The sequence below is a fragment of the Pagrus major genome, chromosome 5, assembly GCF_040436345.1.
Source record: "Pagrus major chromosome 5, Pma_NU_1.0".
In the NCBI taxonomy this organism is placed as follows: Eukaryota; Metazoa; Chordata; class Actinopteri; order Spariformes; family Sparidae; genus Pagrus; species Pagrus major.
Window position 1 is genome coordinate 39,337,809 of NC_133219.1, and position 17,255 is coordinate 39,355,063.

The following is a 17,255-nucleotide window of genomic DNA, read 5'->3' on the forward strand; positions in this document are numbered from 1 at the left end:
CCTCCTCTCTTTTCATTCAGGCTCCCTTCTGATGGACCTCGGGCCCCTGGGACCATCTACGTCTCCTGGCTCCTGCAGCCTCACATACTGTCGGATCTGGATTGTCACACCCTGGTCTCCGCTGGATTATTGCTCTCTCTGTTTCACTATCTCCTTATATCTGTATTTCTGTAAATTTTGATGCCTCTTCACTCTGATCTTTTCTGTCTATTACCGATCATCCTGTGTGTCCTGCCCTCTTCCAGGTCACCACGGTGGACAGGAGGTCGTGTGGCTCGGGCACCACTCGGCGATGCCTCGTCCTGCTCAGTCGTCTCCTGGATTCACACACTTTACATATATTATAATTTGTATCAGATATTCTGTCAATGCAACTTGTAGACTGTGAGTTGCTGTTTTTTTTCTGTACATGCGACATCTATTGCATGTCTGTCCGTACTGGGAGAGGATCCTCCTCTCTGGCTCTTCCTGAGGTTTCTTCCATCGTCTTTTTTCCCATCAACATGGCAACTTTTTCCTCACTCGAATCGAACGTTTGAGGACAGAGGATGTCGTTCACTGTACAGACTGTAAAGCCCATTGAGGCATTGTGATTGTGATTTTGGGCTGTTTGAATTAAATTTGATTTGATTTGATTTGATATATAAGCTTATGAGAAAATGACCCCACCTCTGTCTTGATTTATGAGCTCAGTAAACAGTTTCCTGATGAGTTTATGGTCTCAATCGTTAGTTTCAAGTCTTCTTCATCACAGCATGATGTTCGTTTAGTAAATTATGGTCCCATTCACAGTGAAACAGACGATAAAGCAGGGTATGCTAAGTGATGAGTCGCTGCGGCTATCCTCCCCGGCTCTGCCCTCTTTTCCAAATACGGTCACTTCTGGTTGTAAAAACCAAGACGGAAATGGCCGCGATGCCAAAAGGCTTCAAAACGGTCTTCCTCAAACCAACAGGTGACGTCACGGTTTGAAAAAACTAAAACTAATAATCAAATACAACAAACAAACCAAAGTGTGTCAACTGTACAGATTGATTGATTCGTATGGATCCACAGATGATCAGCAGAAGCAGCTGATCTGGTTCATTCTCGTCCTTCTGGATTCACAGTTCACTAATAACTGGTGTGATGAGTTTTGTTTCAACACGTCTGAAGCTTGAAATGCTGCTTTGGCTCAGGATGAGATTCTGAAGCTCAACTGTTTTGTCACAAGTGCTTCAAAGTAGATCATTAACTGTGTGAGACAACTATTATACAGCAGCTTGAATCTTTATGAGAGTTCAGTTTGATAACTCGCTGCTGTCAGTCAGCTGTTTTTAACCAGGAAAAGAAAAAGTGAACAGAATCAGAGGAAGAGTTAGAGAAATATCAGCAAAGACTGAGGAGCCAAGAATTATTTTACAACTAAAAACTTTGATGTTTTCAAATGTGGAGCAGGTTTTAACTGAGGCTTCGTTGTAAAAGAGGAAACACAGTTCAGATTCACAGAGCGGCTCCTCGTCCTGGAGCGAGTCGCAGCTCGATCAGCCCTCCCTCTTCTTCCTCCTCTCACACACACAGCAGCTCCACTCTGTCAGGAGTTTCCTTGTTCCCTCCCATTCAGATCTACAGTTTGTGGTTGGGTGTAACTGAGCTGACGTCCTCATTCGCTGCACAAACACACCCTGTTCAGATCAGAGCTCAGACTAGTTTCTGTTATCAGGAAGTGAAGCTCAGACGGTTGTTGACATTGAAAGGTGAAATGGCGCAGAGAGCAGTTCAGCTGGACCGAGAGACTTTCTCTTGTTCCATCTGTTTGGATCTACTGAAGGATCCGGTGGCTATTCCCTGTGGACACAGCTACTGCAAGAACTGTATTACAGACCACTGGGACACAGAGGATGAGAAGGGGATCCACAGCTGCCCTCAGTGCAGGAAGAGCTTCACACCGAGGCCTGAGCTGCTGAAAAACACCATGTTAGCAGCTTTAGTGGAGGAGCTGAAGAAGACTGGACTCCAAGCTGCTCCTGCTGATCTCTGCTATGCTGGAGCTGAAGATGTGGCCTGTGATGTCTGCACTGGGAGGAAACTGAGAGCAGTTAAGTCCTGTTTGTTCTGTCTGGTTTCTTTCTGTGAGAAACACCTGCAGCCTCACTTTGAAATCCCTGCCTATGGAAAACACAAGCTGGTGGAGCCGTCCAAGAAGCTCCAGGAGAACATCTGCTCTCGTCACGATGAGGTGATGAAGATTTTCTGCCGTACTGATCAACAGACAATCTGTATTTTGTGCTCCATGGACGAACATAAAGGCCACGACACAGTGTCAGCTGCAGCAGAGAGGACTGAGAGGCAGAGAGAGCTGGAGGGGAGTCGACAAAACATCCAGCAGAGAATCCAGGACAGAGAGGAAGATGTGAAGGTGCTTCAACAGGAGGTGGAGGCCATCAATGGCTCTGCTGATAAAGCAGCGGAGCACAGTGAGAAGATCTTCACCCAGCTGATCCGTCTCATGGAGAAAAGACGCTCTGATGTGAAGCAGCAGGTCAGATCCCAGCAGGAAACTGAAGTGAGTCGAGTCAAAGAGCTTCAGGAGAAGCTGGAGCAGGAGATCACTGAGCTGAAGAGGAAAGACGCTGAGCTGAAGAAGCTCTCACACACAGAGGATCACAACCAGTTTCTACACAACTACCCCTCACTGTCAGCACTCAGTGAGTCTACACACTCATCCAGCATCAATATCCGTCCTCTGAAGTACTTTGAGGATGTGACAGCAGCTGTGTCAGAGGTCAGAGACAAACTACAGGACGTCCTGAGAGAGACATGGACAAACATCTCACTGACAGTGACTCAAGTGGATGTTTTACTGTCAAACCCACAACCAGAGAACATGACCAGAGCTGACTTCTTAAGATATTCACGTGAAATCACACTGGATCCAAACACAGCACACATACGTCTGTTATTATCTGAGGGGAACAGAAAAGCAACATACACGGGTCAACAACAGTCTTATTCTCGTCACCCAGACAGATTCACTGTGTGGCCTCAGGTCCTGAGTAGAGAGAGTCTGACTGGACGTTGTTACTGGGAGGTGAAGCGGAGAGGAGAAGTTCGTGTAGCAGTCGCATACAAGAATATCAGCAGAGCAGGGAGCTCAGATGACTGTTTATTTGGATACAATGACAAATCTTGGAGGTTATATTGTTCCACAAACAGTTATAACTTTTATCACAACAAAATCAAAACTCCCGTCTCAGGTCCTGTGTCCTCCAGAGTTGGAGTGTACCTGGATCACAGTGCAGGTATTCTGTCCTTCTACAGCGTCTCTGAAACCATCACTCTCCTCCACAGAGTCCAGACCACATTCACTCAGCCTCTCTATGCTGGACTTTATGTTTATGGAGACTCTGCTGAGTTTTGTCAACTGAAATAGACAGAAGTCATTTCAGGGTCAGTGGGTTAAATTCTGTGTTTCATGTCTTCACACTTGTTGTGTTTCCATCATTGTTGCTGAGAGCTGATTGTTGTGGCGTTTCTTCACTGCACACAGATCACCTGTCAATCAAACATGATGGGCGGTACTTTGACCTCTTCTTGTTGTTCTGTAAATGTTGGACTTTGTTCAGGCGGCGCTCCTTCCTGTGTCTGTTCAGCCACGGAGGCTCTCGCTGCTCGTGATGAGTTCAGTTCACGTGATCGTAATCAATAAGGAGATGCTTCATTATTTGCTTGTACACAGCTGAGATTCTGCTCCAACAAACTGATTGTGTGGATGAAGTGAATCTGTTCATGAAATCATTGAAACAAGAGTGGTTTAACAGACTTTACTGATGGGACGTGTGAACAAACTGAAGCTTTAAATCACGAATAAACAAACATGAACAAAGTCTTTTCTTCTCGTCTTCATTCAGGGTTTCATACAGAGCTGACGGAGAACATGTGAAACTAATATGAGAGTTCATCAGCTGAAGTTTGGGTGCAGTACGTATTTTACTGGAGTATTTCCATGTTCTGCTCTGTTATACTTCCACTCCACTACATTCTGGAGTCAAATATGGAGCCTTTACCAGCTTTAGTTACTAGTTACTTTGCAGATTACATCCTCAACCAGAGCCAAAGTCATGCATTTTGAAATGTATTTGACGGTGATTATCAGGAAAATGTTGAATGTCTGAGTTGATCATTCTGAGCTGACATTATTTACATTGATGTAAATACATGTATAATTTATTTTACTGATATTTTTGATACTTAAATACATTTAATATCAGATACTTTAAGACTTTAAGACCCCCCCCCCCACACACACACACACACACACATATCCAGCTACTTAAAATACAAGTAAAATAAAAGAGTGAGTAAAAATAAATAACTAAATAGTAATAAATAAATAAAACAGGGCACTAACAACAGGTACTGTGGAACTGAGGAAACGCTATCGTTGATGTATTTCACTGAGGAGACACTAGAGGCAGTAAAATAATGATAAAATAATAAAACTCTAAAACTAAGAATGATAAAATACTATTTACTATTTATTTTTATTTTATTTCATTTTTAAATTCCTAATTGAAGTATGTAAGAAATATGGATTTGACGAGACATTTATTAATTTGATAAGAGGAATGTATAAAGAACCAAATGCAAGAGTAAAGGTAAATTGAACTGTCTCTGACACATTTGTTATGAAAAGGGGAATCAGACAAGGAGACTCATTATCACCACAACTGTTTGCTTTATGTACAGAACCTCTAGCAGAAAGAATAAGACAAAATATTGCAATAAAAGGTCTTAATATAATAGAGGAAGAACAGAAATTAGGATTATATGCAGATGATATAGCCATATATGTAAGAGACATTTACAACTCCCTACCGGAATTGTTAGTTGAAATTAATATTTATATATAAATATAGCATTCTGTCAGGATATAAGTTGAATTTGAATAAAACGGAAGCCATGCAAATTGGGTGTCAACTAGAAAATCACTTTAAAAAACAATTTGATTTTAAATGGGAACAAAAACAAAGTAAGATACTTGGGGGTGAATATATCAAATACATTGGATAACTTATATGCCTACAATTATGGAAAATTGGAAAAAATCAGTAAAACAAGATCTACAAAGGTCGAAATATTTACCTTTATCATTATCGGAAAAAAATTAGTGTTCTTAAAATGAATGTTTTGCCACGTTTTTTAATTTTTCTTTCAGAATCTACCCTTGTACATATCACAGAAATGTTTCAAATATTGGGAAAATCTGCTGAGAAGGTTCATATGGGATGAGAAGAAACCAAGGGTCAAACTTAAAATTATACAGCGAAAAAGAAGTGAAGGGGGACTCGCGTTACCTAATTTAACTAATTATTTTTATGCTGCACAAGTAAAATCAATAGCAGTAATGATTAACAAAAACCTGGGCCCCAAATGGAAAACTATAGAGAGTAAATCAGTAGGCTCTTTTCACACACTGATCTCTTCAAGGCAAATGAAAGCAAACTGTTTTACATTGAATAATACAGTTAGAATTTGGAAAAGACTGTGTAAAATAACAAATGTTAAAGACAGAGAGCTGATTTGCTTGAGAGAAATACAGGAAGACCCATTTTTTATTCCAAACAAGATAGACGATGCTTTCAAAATCTGGAGAAACCGAGGCCTCACAATGTATTGTCAAATGTATTGTAATAAAGGAATCGAGTCATTTGATAATATAGTTAATACATTTATAGATATTTACAAGTAAGACATTATTTAAATGAAAATGTCCAATTAACAAGTCTTGAAAACCTCCATCCATTAATTGCATGTATGGTAACACAACGCCAGAGTAAAAACGCACAAAAGATAATTGGACAAGTTTATCAAATATTACAATGCAATGAAATTGAGGACTTGAACTGTATCAAAGAGAAATGGGAGCCTACATAAGATCTCCCTTCTGGCAGGAGTATGCTTGGAAGATGAATTTAAGGTATTTCCAAACACCACTGACAACTTTTAAATATACACAATCCAGCACCAATTGCTGGAGGGGATGTGGGACAAACAACGCAGATTACCTACATATTTTCTTTACATGTAATAAATTGCAAGAATTTTGGACAGATGTCCCAAAACGGATGCAGAGTATTTTTGGAAAAGAAGTGACTTTTGAAAAACATAATATACGACTGGGTATACGACCTAAAGTATTACAGAAAGAACATATATACTTCTTTGAAGCTCTGAGAACCACAGCACTTAAACAGATAACAAGGAACTGGGGGGAAAAAAATGAACCACCTAAGATTTGCAAGTGGTTAGAAATTTTGGAAGAAATGAACACAATGGAAAAAGTCTCTTATAGAGTCATTAATAAGGAAAAATTATTTGAAAAGAAATGGGCCCTTTGTAAGTTTATTAGTTAAGGTAATAGGAACAGCACTTGAGAGAAAGGAAGGGAAAGGAGGAAGGAAAAGAGGGAAAAAAGAAGAAAATAATAATGTAAGTTAATAATAACAATAAGTGGACAAAGCCATAGGACATCATTGTTATTATTATTATTATTATTATTATTGATTATTTCTAATGGATTTACTTGTCTATTATCGTTGTTGTTGTTGTTGTTGTTGTTGTTGTTTAATTCTTATAAAGGGGAATTAGTAGTATTCTTATTATTATTACTATTATTATTTTTATGTATACATTTATGAATGTGTTATATTGTTTATTGAAACCAATTGTATACAGAAAGCCCAAGAGGTCATTTTGTATTTATTTATTTATTTATTTTATATTATAGTTATCATTATTATTACTGTTATTAACACTGGTGACGGGATGGGGAAATAGGGATGGTGACTGTAAACAAAAAACAAAAACAAAAATGTGTTCGAAGAAAAGTAGACTGTGTGATTATGTAAAGCATGTGTCAAATTGACTGAAACGAACACAATAAAGTATTTTTAAAAAAAGATAAAATACTAAAGGAGGTTAAAAGTCTAAAACTGCTTTTTAATCGATAAAATAAATGAGTAAATAAATCATAAATAAAGTAAAACAAGATCAAACTAAATAATTCAAATAAATAAATGAACAGTGAGTGAATGGATAAATAGAATAAAGCCAGGTTTAAGCAGGATAAAAACCAATAAATAAACAGAGTTCAGCTAAAAGCCAGCGTAAAAAGGAAAGTCTTAAGGTTGCTCTTAAAAGTATCAACATTCTCCAGCGCCCTCAGGTCCTCTGGGAGGCTGCTCCACATACGTGGTGCTGAAAGGCGGCCTCGCCGTGAGTTTTGGTTCTCACTTCTGGAATAGTTAAAAGGCCGTGACCAGAGGACCTGAGGGTTCTGGAGGGTTCATACTGTCGCACCGCCGTGAGGGGTGTCTTGTCCTGGGTTTTGTGTCTCGTGAACTTCCTGTTTTATTTTGAAAAGTAACTCTCCTAAGTAAGCGATTACTCGTTTGGCTTGTAAAAGACAAACATTGATTAGTTTCCGTTTCTTTGCATTTACGTGTCAATCTTCAGGGTGTATATGTAGCAGACACAGTTCAGCCTTTAGAGGAACAGCAACGTCTGTCAGGTCGATAACTTCTCTCCAGTGTATTTGGAGCTTTTGACACTGACACATACAGTGAAATAAGGTGCCAGTTTCGTTTCTACATTTAAAACAACTGTCAGGAATATTGGGGTTGACATGGTGCAGTTTGACAGGTGTAATGTCCTAAACAACCATTCATATTGTAACAATCTGCATCTAGTGGTTATGGTTTGAGTTTGAGCCAAGAGGCACGCCTTCTCCCACTGTTCAGCCGTGATGTCTATCTGAAGCTCATTCTTCCAGGCCGATAAATGAGAGCCTGAGTTTTCTTTTAAACCTGTTGAGGTTTAAAGAAGCAGCTTATAACCGTTCAAAAGAGCCCAAAACCTTTGAATTGACTTTGTGCTGGACTGGGATCAACGTTTAGGATCATTTTACAAACATTTCCAGGAACGGTGAGAAGATTTATTATAAAGATACTTGGATTAGGTAACTAGCAACTATTAGCATCTATATTATTACAGTAACCCTCCCAACCCTGTCTGACATAATGAGGAGAACATGTTTTACTCATAATGTAAAATGAATGAAGCTCAACTGTTTTGTCACAAGTGCTTCAAAGTAGATCATTAACTGTGTGAGACAACTATTATACAGCAGCTTGAATCTTTATGAGAGTTCAGTTTGATAACTCGCTGCTGTCAGTCAGCTGTTTTTAACCAGGAAAAGAAAAAGTGAACAGAATCAGAGGAAGAGTTAGAGAAATATCAGCAAAGCCTGAGGAGCCAAGAAATATTTTACAACTAAAAACTTTGATGTTTTCAAATGTGGAGCAGGTTTTAACTGAGGCTTCGTTGTAAAAGAGGAAACACAGTTCAGATTCACAGAGCGGCTCCTCGTCCTGGAGCGAGTCGCAGCTCGATCAGCCCTCCCTCTTCTTCCTCCTCTCACACACACAGCAGCTCCACTCTGTCAACATGTTTCCTTGTTCCCTCCCATTCAGATCTACAGTTTGTGGTTGGGTGTAACTGAGCTGACGTCCTCATTCGCTGCACAAACACACCCTGTTCAGATCAGAGCTCAGACTAGTTTCTGTTATCAGGAAGTGAAACTCAGACGGTCGTTGACACTGAGAGGTGAAATGGCGCAGAGAGCGGTTCAGCTGGACCGAGAGACTTTCTCTTGTTCCATCTGTTTGGATCTACTGAAGGATCCGGTGACTACTCCCTGTGGACACAGCTACTGCAAGAACTGTATTACAGACCACTGGGACACAGAGGATGAGAAGGGGATCCACAGCTGCCCTCAGTGCAGGAAGAGCTTCACACCGAGGCCTGAGATGCTGAAAAACACCATGTTAGCAGTTTTAGTGGAGGAGCTGAAGAAGACTGGACTCCAAGCTGCTCCTGCTGATCTCTGCTATGCTGGAGCTGAAGATGTGGCCTGTGATGTCTGCACTGGGAGGAAACTGAGAGCAGTTAAGTCCTGTCTGGTCTGTCTGATCTCTTTCTGTGAGAAACACCTGCAGCCTCACTTTGAAATCCCTGCCTATGGAAAACACAAGCTGGTGGAGCCGTCCAAGAAGCTCCAGGAGAACATCTGCTCTCGTCACGATGAGGTGATGAAGATGTTCTGCCGTACTGATCAGCAGTGTATCTGTTATCTCTGCCCTGTGGACGAACATAAAGGCCACGACACAGTGTCAGCTGCAGCAGAGAGGACTGAGAGGCAGAGAGAGCTGGAGGGGAGTCGACAAAACATCCAGCAGAGAATCCAGGACAGAGAGGAAGATGTGAAGGTGCTTCAACAGGAGGTGGAGGCCATCAATGGCTCTGCTGATAAAGCAGCGGAGCACAGTGAGAAGATCTTCACCCAGCTGATCCGTCTCATGGAGAAAAGACGCTCTGATGTGAAGCAGCAGGTCAGATCCCAGCAGAAAACTGAAGTGAGTCGAGTCAAAGAGCTTCAGGAGAAGCTGGAGCAGGAGATCACTGAGCTGAAGAGGAAAGACGCTGAGCTGAAGAAGCTCTCACACACAGAGGATCACAACCAGTTTCTACACAACTACCCCTCACTGTCAGCACTCAGTGAGTCTACACACTCATCCAGCATCAATATCCGTCCTCTGAAGTACTTTGAGGATGTGACAGCAGCTGTGTCAGAGGTCAGAGACAAACTACAGGACGTCCTGAGAGAGACATGGACAAACATCTCACTGACAGTGACTCAAGTGGATGTTTTACTGTCAAACCCACAACCAGAGAACATGACCAGAGCTGACTTCTTAAGATATTCACGTGACATCACACTGGATCCAAACACAGCAAACACACTGCTGTTATTATCTGAGGGGAACAGAAAAGCAACAGTAACGAGTCAACAACAGTCTTATTCTCGTCACCCAGACAGATTCACTAACATGTATCAGGTCCTGAGTAGAGAGAGTCTGACTGGACGTTGTTACTGGGAGGTGGAGAGGAGAGGAGGAGTTTATGTAGCAGTCGCATACAAGAATATCAGCAGAGCAGGGAGCTCACATGACTGTTTATTTGGATTCAATGACAAATCTTGGATGTTAGAATGTTCCACAAACAGTTATAACTTTTATCACAACAAAGTCCAAACTCCCGTCTCAGGTCCTGTGTCCTCCAGAGTTGGAGTGTACCTGGATCACAGTGCAGGTATTCTGTCCTTCTACAGCGTCTCTGAAACCATCACTCTCCTCCACAGAGTCCAGACCACATTCACTCAGCCTCTCTATGCTGGACTTTTTGTTTTAGGCTCTGCTGAGTTTTGTCAACTGAAATAGACAGAAGTCATTTCAGGGTCAGTGGGTTAAATTCTGTGTTTCATTTCTTCACACTTGTTGTGTTTCCATCATTGTTGCTGAGAGCTGATTGTTGTTGCGTTTCTTCACTGCACACAGATCACCTGTCAATCAAACATGATGGGCGGTACTTTGACCTCTTCTTGTTGTTCTGTAAATGTTGGACTTTGTTCAGGCGGCGCTCCTTCCTGTGTCTGTTCAGCCACGGAGGCTCTCGCTGCTCGTGATGACTTCAGTTCACGTGATCGTAATCAATAAGGAGACGCTGCATTATTTGCTTGTACACAGCTGAGATTCTGCTCCAACAAACTGATTGTGTGGATGAAGTGAATCTGTTCATGAAATCATTGAAACAAGAGTGGTTTAACAGACTTTACTGATGGGACGTGTGAACAAACTGAAGCTTTAAATCATCAATAAACAAACATGAACAAAGTCTTTTCTTCTCGTCTTCATTCAGGGTTTCATACAGAGCATATTTACAGTCATGTAAATAGATGTATCATTTATTTTTCTTATATTTTTGATACTTAAAAACATTTAATATCAGATACTTTCAGACTTTCACTTAAAGTTGGGGTCCGCAGACGGAGTCCGAGTCCTCCTGAGCGGTGAGGAGGAGAGTGTATCAGTGCATCGCAGCTCCTCACGTCTCATTCACCTGTAAGTGAACACCTCATATTATCATATTGAACATAAACAACAAACACAGCCATTGCTAGCACTGATAGCTGTCAAGTTAGCTTTGTTAGCATTCAGACATTGTTTTACATGTCATCATAACGACATTATCACTTGGTGGTTGCTTGCCTTCACATAAATAATATTACATGGTAAAGGGATAAGTAGGCTTTGAAAAGTAAAACACGAGGAATGGGAAGATAAAAAAATTACACAATAATATTAGTTTTTTTACTTTTTGACTGCATAGGTTGATACTGTTTTATCCAGAGTTTAATTACCTGGTTACTCTGTAGAGTATAAGCAACCCTGTGTGAGTCGTAGTCTTTGGCATTTGGTTCATATTTTCTCTTTACTCAATTTAAGGATTTATTCTCTCTTCAATATCATTTTTGTTTTCATAAAAATAGTTAAAAATATCATCTGCTTCCTGTTAGTCGTCTCTCTAAAACTTGTCAAGATGTGCTCACTTTTGCAGTGCACTTCTCAAGAGAAGGTCACGCCGGCCGTGAAATGAAGTGCCTGTTAATTACATCTTCACTCACCCGAGGCGAGACTGAAGCACACGGAGCCCAGGAAATGTCGATGCAATTGACTTGAGGTCGAGGGGCTAACATGAGATGAGTGATGGAGCGGCAGGGCCACAATCTACACCGCGCAGAAACGCAGCAGCACAAAGATTAACAACACTCGGGTCCTGTGTGGCTGAGGATGGATCTGGTTGTTGAGTCAGTGGGCGGATGCGCTGCACTGCTCGTCTCCGCAAGTCATTTAGTTTTGTGTATGTGTGTGGAGTCTTCTTAAGTGTGGTGTTGTTCGTTCATCTTTGAGCAAAAGTTAAAAACTAAGCTTGCGTGGCTAAAGGAAACATTTAGCTATGCAAGCGTAGCAGGCAGGGTGTAGTGTCGAGGCCTACGACGACCAAAACACAAAATAAGAAGCCTTCTTCTTTTATTTAGCATCGTATTTACTTTATAGTATTATATTTCTCAAAAAATGTATGTGTTAACAAGGGAAACTAACTGATGTTCTACTTACTCACTAACTAACTTATGGCAACAGCTGCACAGGAAGATGCAGCAGCAGTTTGCTCCTCTAAGTTATGCTACATTTGTGTGTTTTTAACTGTAATTTCTTTGGTTTTATTGCTGAAACACATTAAATACTGTCGTCATCATCACTGGAGAGGAAAGTGGGTGTTTTGGGAATAAGAGCAGCGGACTTTGAGACCATCACGGACGTCGGCGTCTTTTACCCATCCTGCCCGGCTGGACCGCCCCAGAGGAGGAGGAGAGTGGGAATAATAGACAGCTCGGTTTGAGGCAGCTCCTGGCTAACGTCCGGTCACAGGACAAGAAAGTGGACAAAATGGGATCCGTCTCCACCACAACGTCTCAGATCGAGCTGTTGCACTCGATGGGCGGACCGTGCCCTGAGCCGACAGAGCGCAGGACTACAGCTGGATGAGGCGAGGCGGACTCTGTGTTTACAATATCGATGCTTTGTGCTCACACACACAGTCAACGTTGATGGACAGTGTTTCCCAGATGTCCAACTTTTGATATGAAGATGCCGAACACCTTATCATCATCATCTTGTTGCTGCTGTTTACGTTCACCCTGACGCAGATTTAAAAGGAGAATAAATTACCTTGTACCTTGTATTATATAAAATGAAGTGACTGGAATTATCTCTCACATAAACAGACATCACACAACGCTAAAACAGTACTGTATTCTGTGTACGTTCATGGTGTGGCTGAAGGATTTGCTGCAGTAAACGGCTGTCAGTAAACTGGACTGGTGGACTCGAGGGCCGCTCGATCGAATGTCTCCTTTCTTTTGGGAGAAGCAGCACAAAGCTGAGCTGCAGTCAAGGACAGATTCAATACAGTTCACTGGAGTTTCACAGCAAAAGATCAGGTGGAACCAATAACACTCGTCAAGCTGATTTTATTCTTATCACACATTTTCCTCAAGGGGCTTTAAAATCTGCACGGCGTACAACAGCCTCTATCCTCAGGCCCTGGATTCAGATAAAAAAAGAAAAACAGAAACCCCTTGAAAGAGGGAAAAAACTTCAGAAAGAGCAACTGAGGAGGGCTTCATTTCCAAGGACAGACAGACCTGCAATATAATAAACCATTGTAGTAAAATTACATGATCATGATCATCCATATGAGTATTTTTGTAGTTCGATACGATACGTCAAACTCTGACTTTCTCTCACTTGCAAAATGATCTTTTAAATTGTCACATATATGTGTAATTCATGGCACGATTGAAACGGCATCAAAAATATTTTTCTCTCACCATTAACCACCACACATATTTTTCTGAGGGCTCTCTGTGCCTCGGGGAAAAGTTGTCTGTTTCTGCTTTAAAGTTGCAATATCAGAAAGGTAACACAATAAATAATTAGAAACACCATCCTCAGAGGGAAATAAGGTCCCGTAATCCTGTCTGAAGTTTGTTTATTCACTTCAATCAGTAATGAAAATCAGTCCGTGAAGGTTTTTCTCTTGTGATTTAAATTTCTTCCCCCAAAACAACAACAACCAAACTGATACCTGGAGCTATTTAAATGTATTTAAACAGAAAAGTTTGCAGTCCAAGTTTATTTGTTTAAGGAATCCAAATGAGATCCATGTCATAGATCAGGAAAATGTTATTAAAATGTTATTAAAAAAACTAAACCAGTCAGCTTTTGAGAGTCATGTGACGACAAAGACGAAGCTACGGTAATGAGTTTTGCCTGGAGATGAGTTTTGTCAGAATAAAGTGACAACCAGTCTTAACATACTTTATATCATTGATAGCGTCACCTGCATACTCCAGTAAAGAGCAGCGATTGATCTCCCTGACTCTGATTCAGCTTCCTGGAAATTGTCATGATGTGAATGAGAGTTTTGAGATTATCAGTGTGATAGTATTGACAAGTATTTTGTGAGCACAAAGATGCTAAAAATGATGCTAGCTGGGATTATATCAAATGTTTCAGCAGTTTTTCAATCGTGTTTAATGCAAAGACAGAAGATAATTCAGGTTTCTAATCTCGTAACTTCACTGCCACCGATGAAATTAGCAGGTTTTTCGTTTCACTGCAGGATTTTTTTTAAATAAAATGTCACTACCAGCCTGATAAGTGATGTATTGGTCTGGCCTATAGCACGCAGCTGTTGGCCGGACCAAGCTTAAAGCCTTTAGAGGAGATCAATGAACGAGAGTAGGGGACGCAATTATATGATGCTCCATCATACGAGACACGAGTGGGCTCCTTCATTTCATGGTGGGAGGCCGGTATCTCGCCTGTAACTCAGAGGACGTGATGCGACTGTGAGTCGAGCCTTAAAGAGTTTTCCACTGATAATAAGAAGAAGTCCCAGACAGATGTAGACAATAACAGCCTCCCATAAGTGTTGAGGAGAGGCTCGGTGACAAGGAGGGAGGAAAAAAGGAACCGTGATGGATAACGATTTTGTTTTCTCCAGGCCTGTTTAAATGTCAGAAGGGAGGGGCGCAATATTCTCCAATTAATAACTGGAGCACAATGTGTATCTGCAAAACACTGATAAATGGAGGGAACAGACAGTAAGAAGCAGTTGAACACCAGGAGGATTAAGTGGCGAAGAACGTGTGAACAACATTTACAATTTCACAGTAATAAAGCCAGTGAGACTGACTAAGAAGTCATCTTTTACGTTAACTTTACTTAAGCACTGTTGCAGGCGGGTGGAGAGGATTATGAGCATATATCTCACAGCTGAGAGGTCTCCAGAGCGGCTCCACTGGAGCAACGAGGCAGTCAGGGCTCCTGGTGGCAATTTTTAGCAGCAGTTGATGAGAAAGTGGGGAGCTCCTGTGGCTCACTTCCAGCCTGCCAACTCTCCTGTTAAAGCTGGGGGTTAATAAGTTAGTCCAGAAGCATGTTTGCTGCCAGGATGTTAAGAGATTTTCCTTCAAATATAACAGTCAATGAATATCAAAGGCTCTGACAAATGAAACAGAGAAATAAATCCAGTGTCTCAAACGATTACAGGCTTTTAATAACCTCATCCAGCCGCCTGGTTTGTCATGTTCGTTGTTCACGCTCATTATTATATGTTTTCTTACATGTGAGTGAGACATTAGGTAGTTGAATGTGGTAAGCGATGAAGACGATGCTTGAATATGAGTATTGTGGAACAATCATTCAGGTGCTAACCAAGTAGCACAAAGCACACAGTCCCTGAGCCATAGAACAGAGCCGAGACGGCAGCTACAGCCTCCTTCAGCAGCTAGCGTCAGCACAAAGCACACAGCCCCTGAGCCATAGAACAGAGCCGAGACGGCAGCAACAGCCTCCTTCAGCAGCTAGCGTTAGCACAAAGCACACCGTCCCTGAGCCATAGAACAGAGCCGAGACGGCAGCAACAGCCTCCTTCAGCAGCTAGCGTTAGCACAAAGCACACAGCCCCTGAGCCATAGAACAGAGCCGAGACAGCAGCAACAGCCTCCTTCAGCAGCTAGCATCAGCACAAAGCACACAGCCCCTGAGCCATAGAACAGAGCCGAGACGGCAGCTACAGCCTCCTTCAGCAGCTAGCGTTAGCACAAAGCACACAGCCCCTGAGCCATAGAACAGATCCGAGACGGCAGCAACAGCCTCCTTCAGCAGCTACCGTTAGCACAAAGCACACCGTCCCTGAGCCATAGAACAGAGCCGAGACGGCAGCAACAGCCTCCTTCAGCAGCTAGCGTTAGCACAAAGCACACAGCCCCTGAGCCAAAGAACAGAGCCGAGATGGCAGCTTAAAAAAAAACACTTTCTGACATAGGGACACAGGCCCTGAGGCATGTTTATGACGGCTATTTTGCTTTTTTGCGTATGATTGCAGTATTGTGGCATTAGACAGAGTTGCTTATTTAAGTATTTCGTAGACTAAAAAGCTAAGAGAGCTCATTGAACACAGCGAACTAGCTGCTAACACACGTCCCAGTTGGCCAGCGAGAGCGACGAGGAGTCAGTGTCGGTGTAGTCAGACTCAGGCTCAGAGGAGTGGCTCAGAAGGAGGCCTTGAAGGGACACGATGGGATTTCTCAGTTTGGATACTTCAATAATGTATGTTGCTCTTGCTGGCTTCTACAATCTTACCAAATGCCGGTTTTAAGTCTCTCGCTGCTCTACCATGAATCCTGACTCGGCGTCTGGACATGCAGGTGTTCAGGTCAGTTCTTTGACCTCGCTCTTGCACAGTTGCTCTAAAATATTTAAGTGTATCTCGCTGACTGGCAGACAGTTAATCTGCCGTATTGTCTGGAGGCCTGTTAAAATCCCCCTTCCTTTCGTCTCCTGGCTACTCACAGAACAATGTGAAACAAAGAGTGAGGGCCCGCTATCAAATATAAAGAAGGTCAGGCACTTGCATATTCACTCACTTCTGCCTGTAATCACTCCACTTGTCTCTACACCAGCGCTGCTCTTGATTTTTTCATGGCGCTCTCACTGTCCTCTGAGAGCCTGTTAGTGCAGCTGGAAAGTTTGACAACCAGGGATGATTGTTCCTCACCTGATTCAACTATCCCTGCCCCCAAATGCACCAATGTATCCCAGTGTATTAGTCTGACTTGCACATATTTGATTATGTCCTGGGGGAAACACCAGTCAGCTCCTCATCCTCTCTGGAATCCAAGAGCATTGGAAAGTTTCCCTCCACATAGAGCCAATGGGAGTTTGTAATTGGTTTTGGATTATTGCAGAAAATAATCCCTGTGACAAACACATGTTTATGATTCTTACACGCTTTGTTCAACGTCACCACCGCTAAGAGTCTTACTACACAATTACTATACAGGTTTTCTATAAACTGATCAACGTTGTAAAGTCAGAGTTAGAATAGTTTGTAACTAAAGTTGGGCGGTAAAGACGGACTAGTGAGTAGATGAGTCTCCGTGTTCGCTGTGAGGACGTTTAATGTCCCCGACAACCTCTGTAGTCTCATTCAGACACTCGTTAGCAACCGCCGCAGAACAAAACTGGTAACCACAGACCTTATTTCAGGCATTTAACAGATAACCAATGGAAACAACTCTCAGGCTTTGAGACGAGGGAGCTGGATGTGCAAAAATGCAAACTGATTTCCAGGTTTTTTTGACAACAAACTACACAACTCTATTGGAGCTGTTTTACAGCTGTAAATGAAAACACTGCAGCTGTGATGTGTGTGTGAGGCTGTTCACTAATGTGGCAACAGCACAC

The 17,255-nt window shown here is 42.0% G+C and overlaps 2 protein-coding genes across 2 annotated transcripts; both read left to right on the plus strand.

Annotated features, from left to right (window-relative positions):
* The first annotated feature begins 1,533 nt into the window (after positions 1-1,533).
* On the plus strand, positions 1,534-3,865 carry LOC140995891 (tripartite motif-containing protein 16-like). The gene has a single exon (XM_073466046.1). It carries the CDS (start codon positions 1,742-1,744, stop codon positions 3,410-3,412), a length of 1,671 nt encoding a protein of 556 aa, XP_073322147.1. The 5' UTR covers positions 1,534-1,741; the 3' UTR covers positions 3,413-3,865.
* Positions 3,866-8,181: 4,316 nt separating this feature from the next.
* LOC140995893 (tripartite motif-containing protein 16-like) lies at positions 8,182-10,772 on the plus strand. The gene has a single exon (XM_073466048.1). The coding sequence runs from the start codon at positions 8,652-8,654 to the stop codon at positions 10,317-10,319; it is 1,668 nt and encodes a 555-aa protein (XP_073322149.1). The 5' UTR covers positions 8,182-8,651; the 3' UTR covers positions 10,320-10,772.
* The last annotated feature ends 6,483 nt before the right edge of the window (positions 10,773-17,255 follow it).

Bases quoted from the DNA above. Each gene is read 5' to 3' on its own strand.
- LOC140995891 (XM_073466046.1), top strand. From the start codon at position 1,742: ATGGCGCAGAGAGCAGTTCAGCTGGACCGAGAGACTTTCTCTTGTTCC.
- LOC140995893 (XM_073466048.1), top strand. From the start codon at position 8,652: ATGGCGCAGAGAGCGGTTCAGCTGGACCGAGAGACTTTCTCTTGTTCC.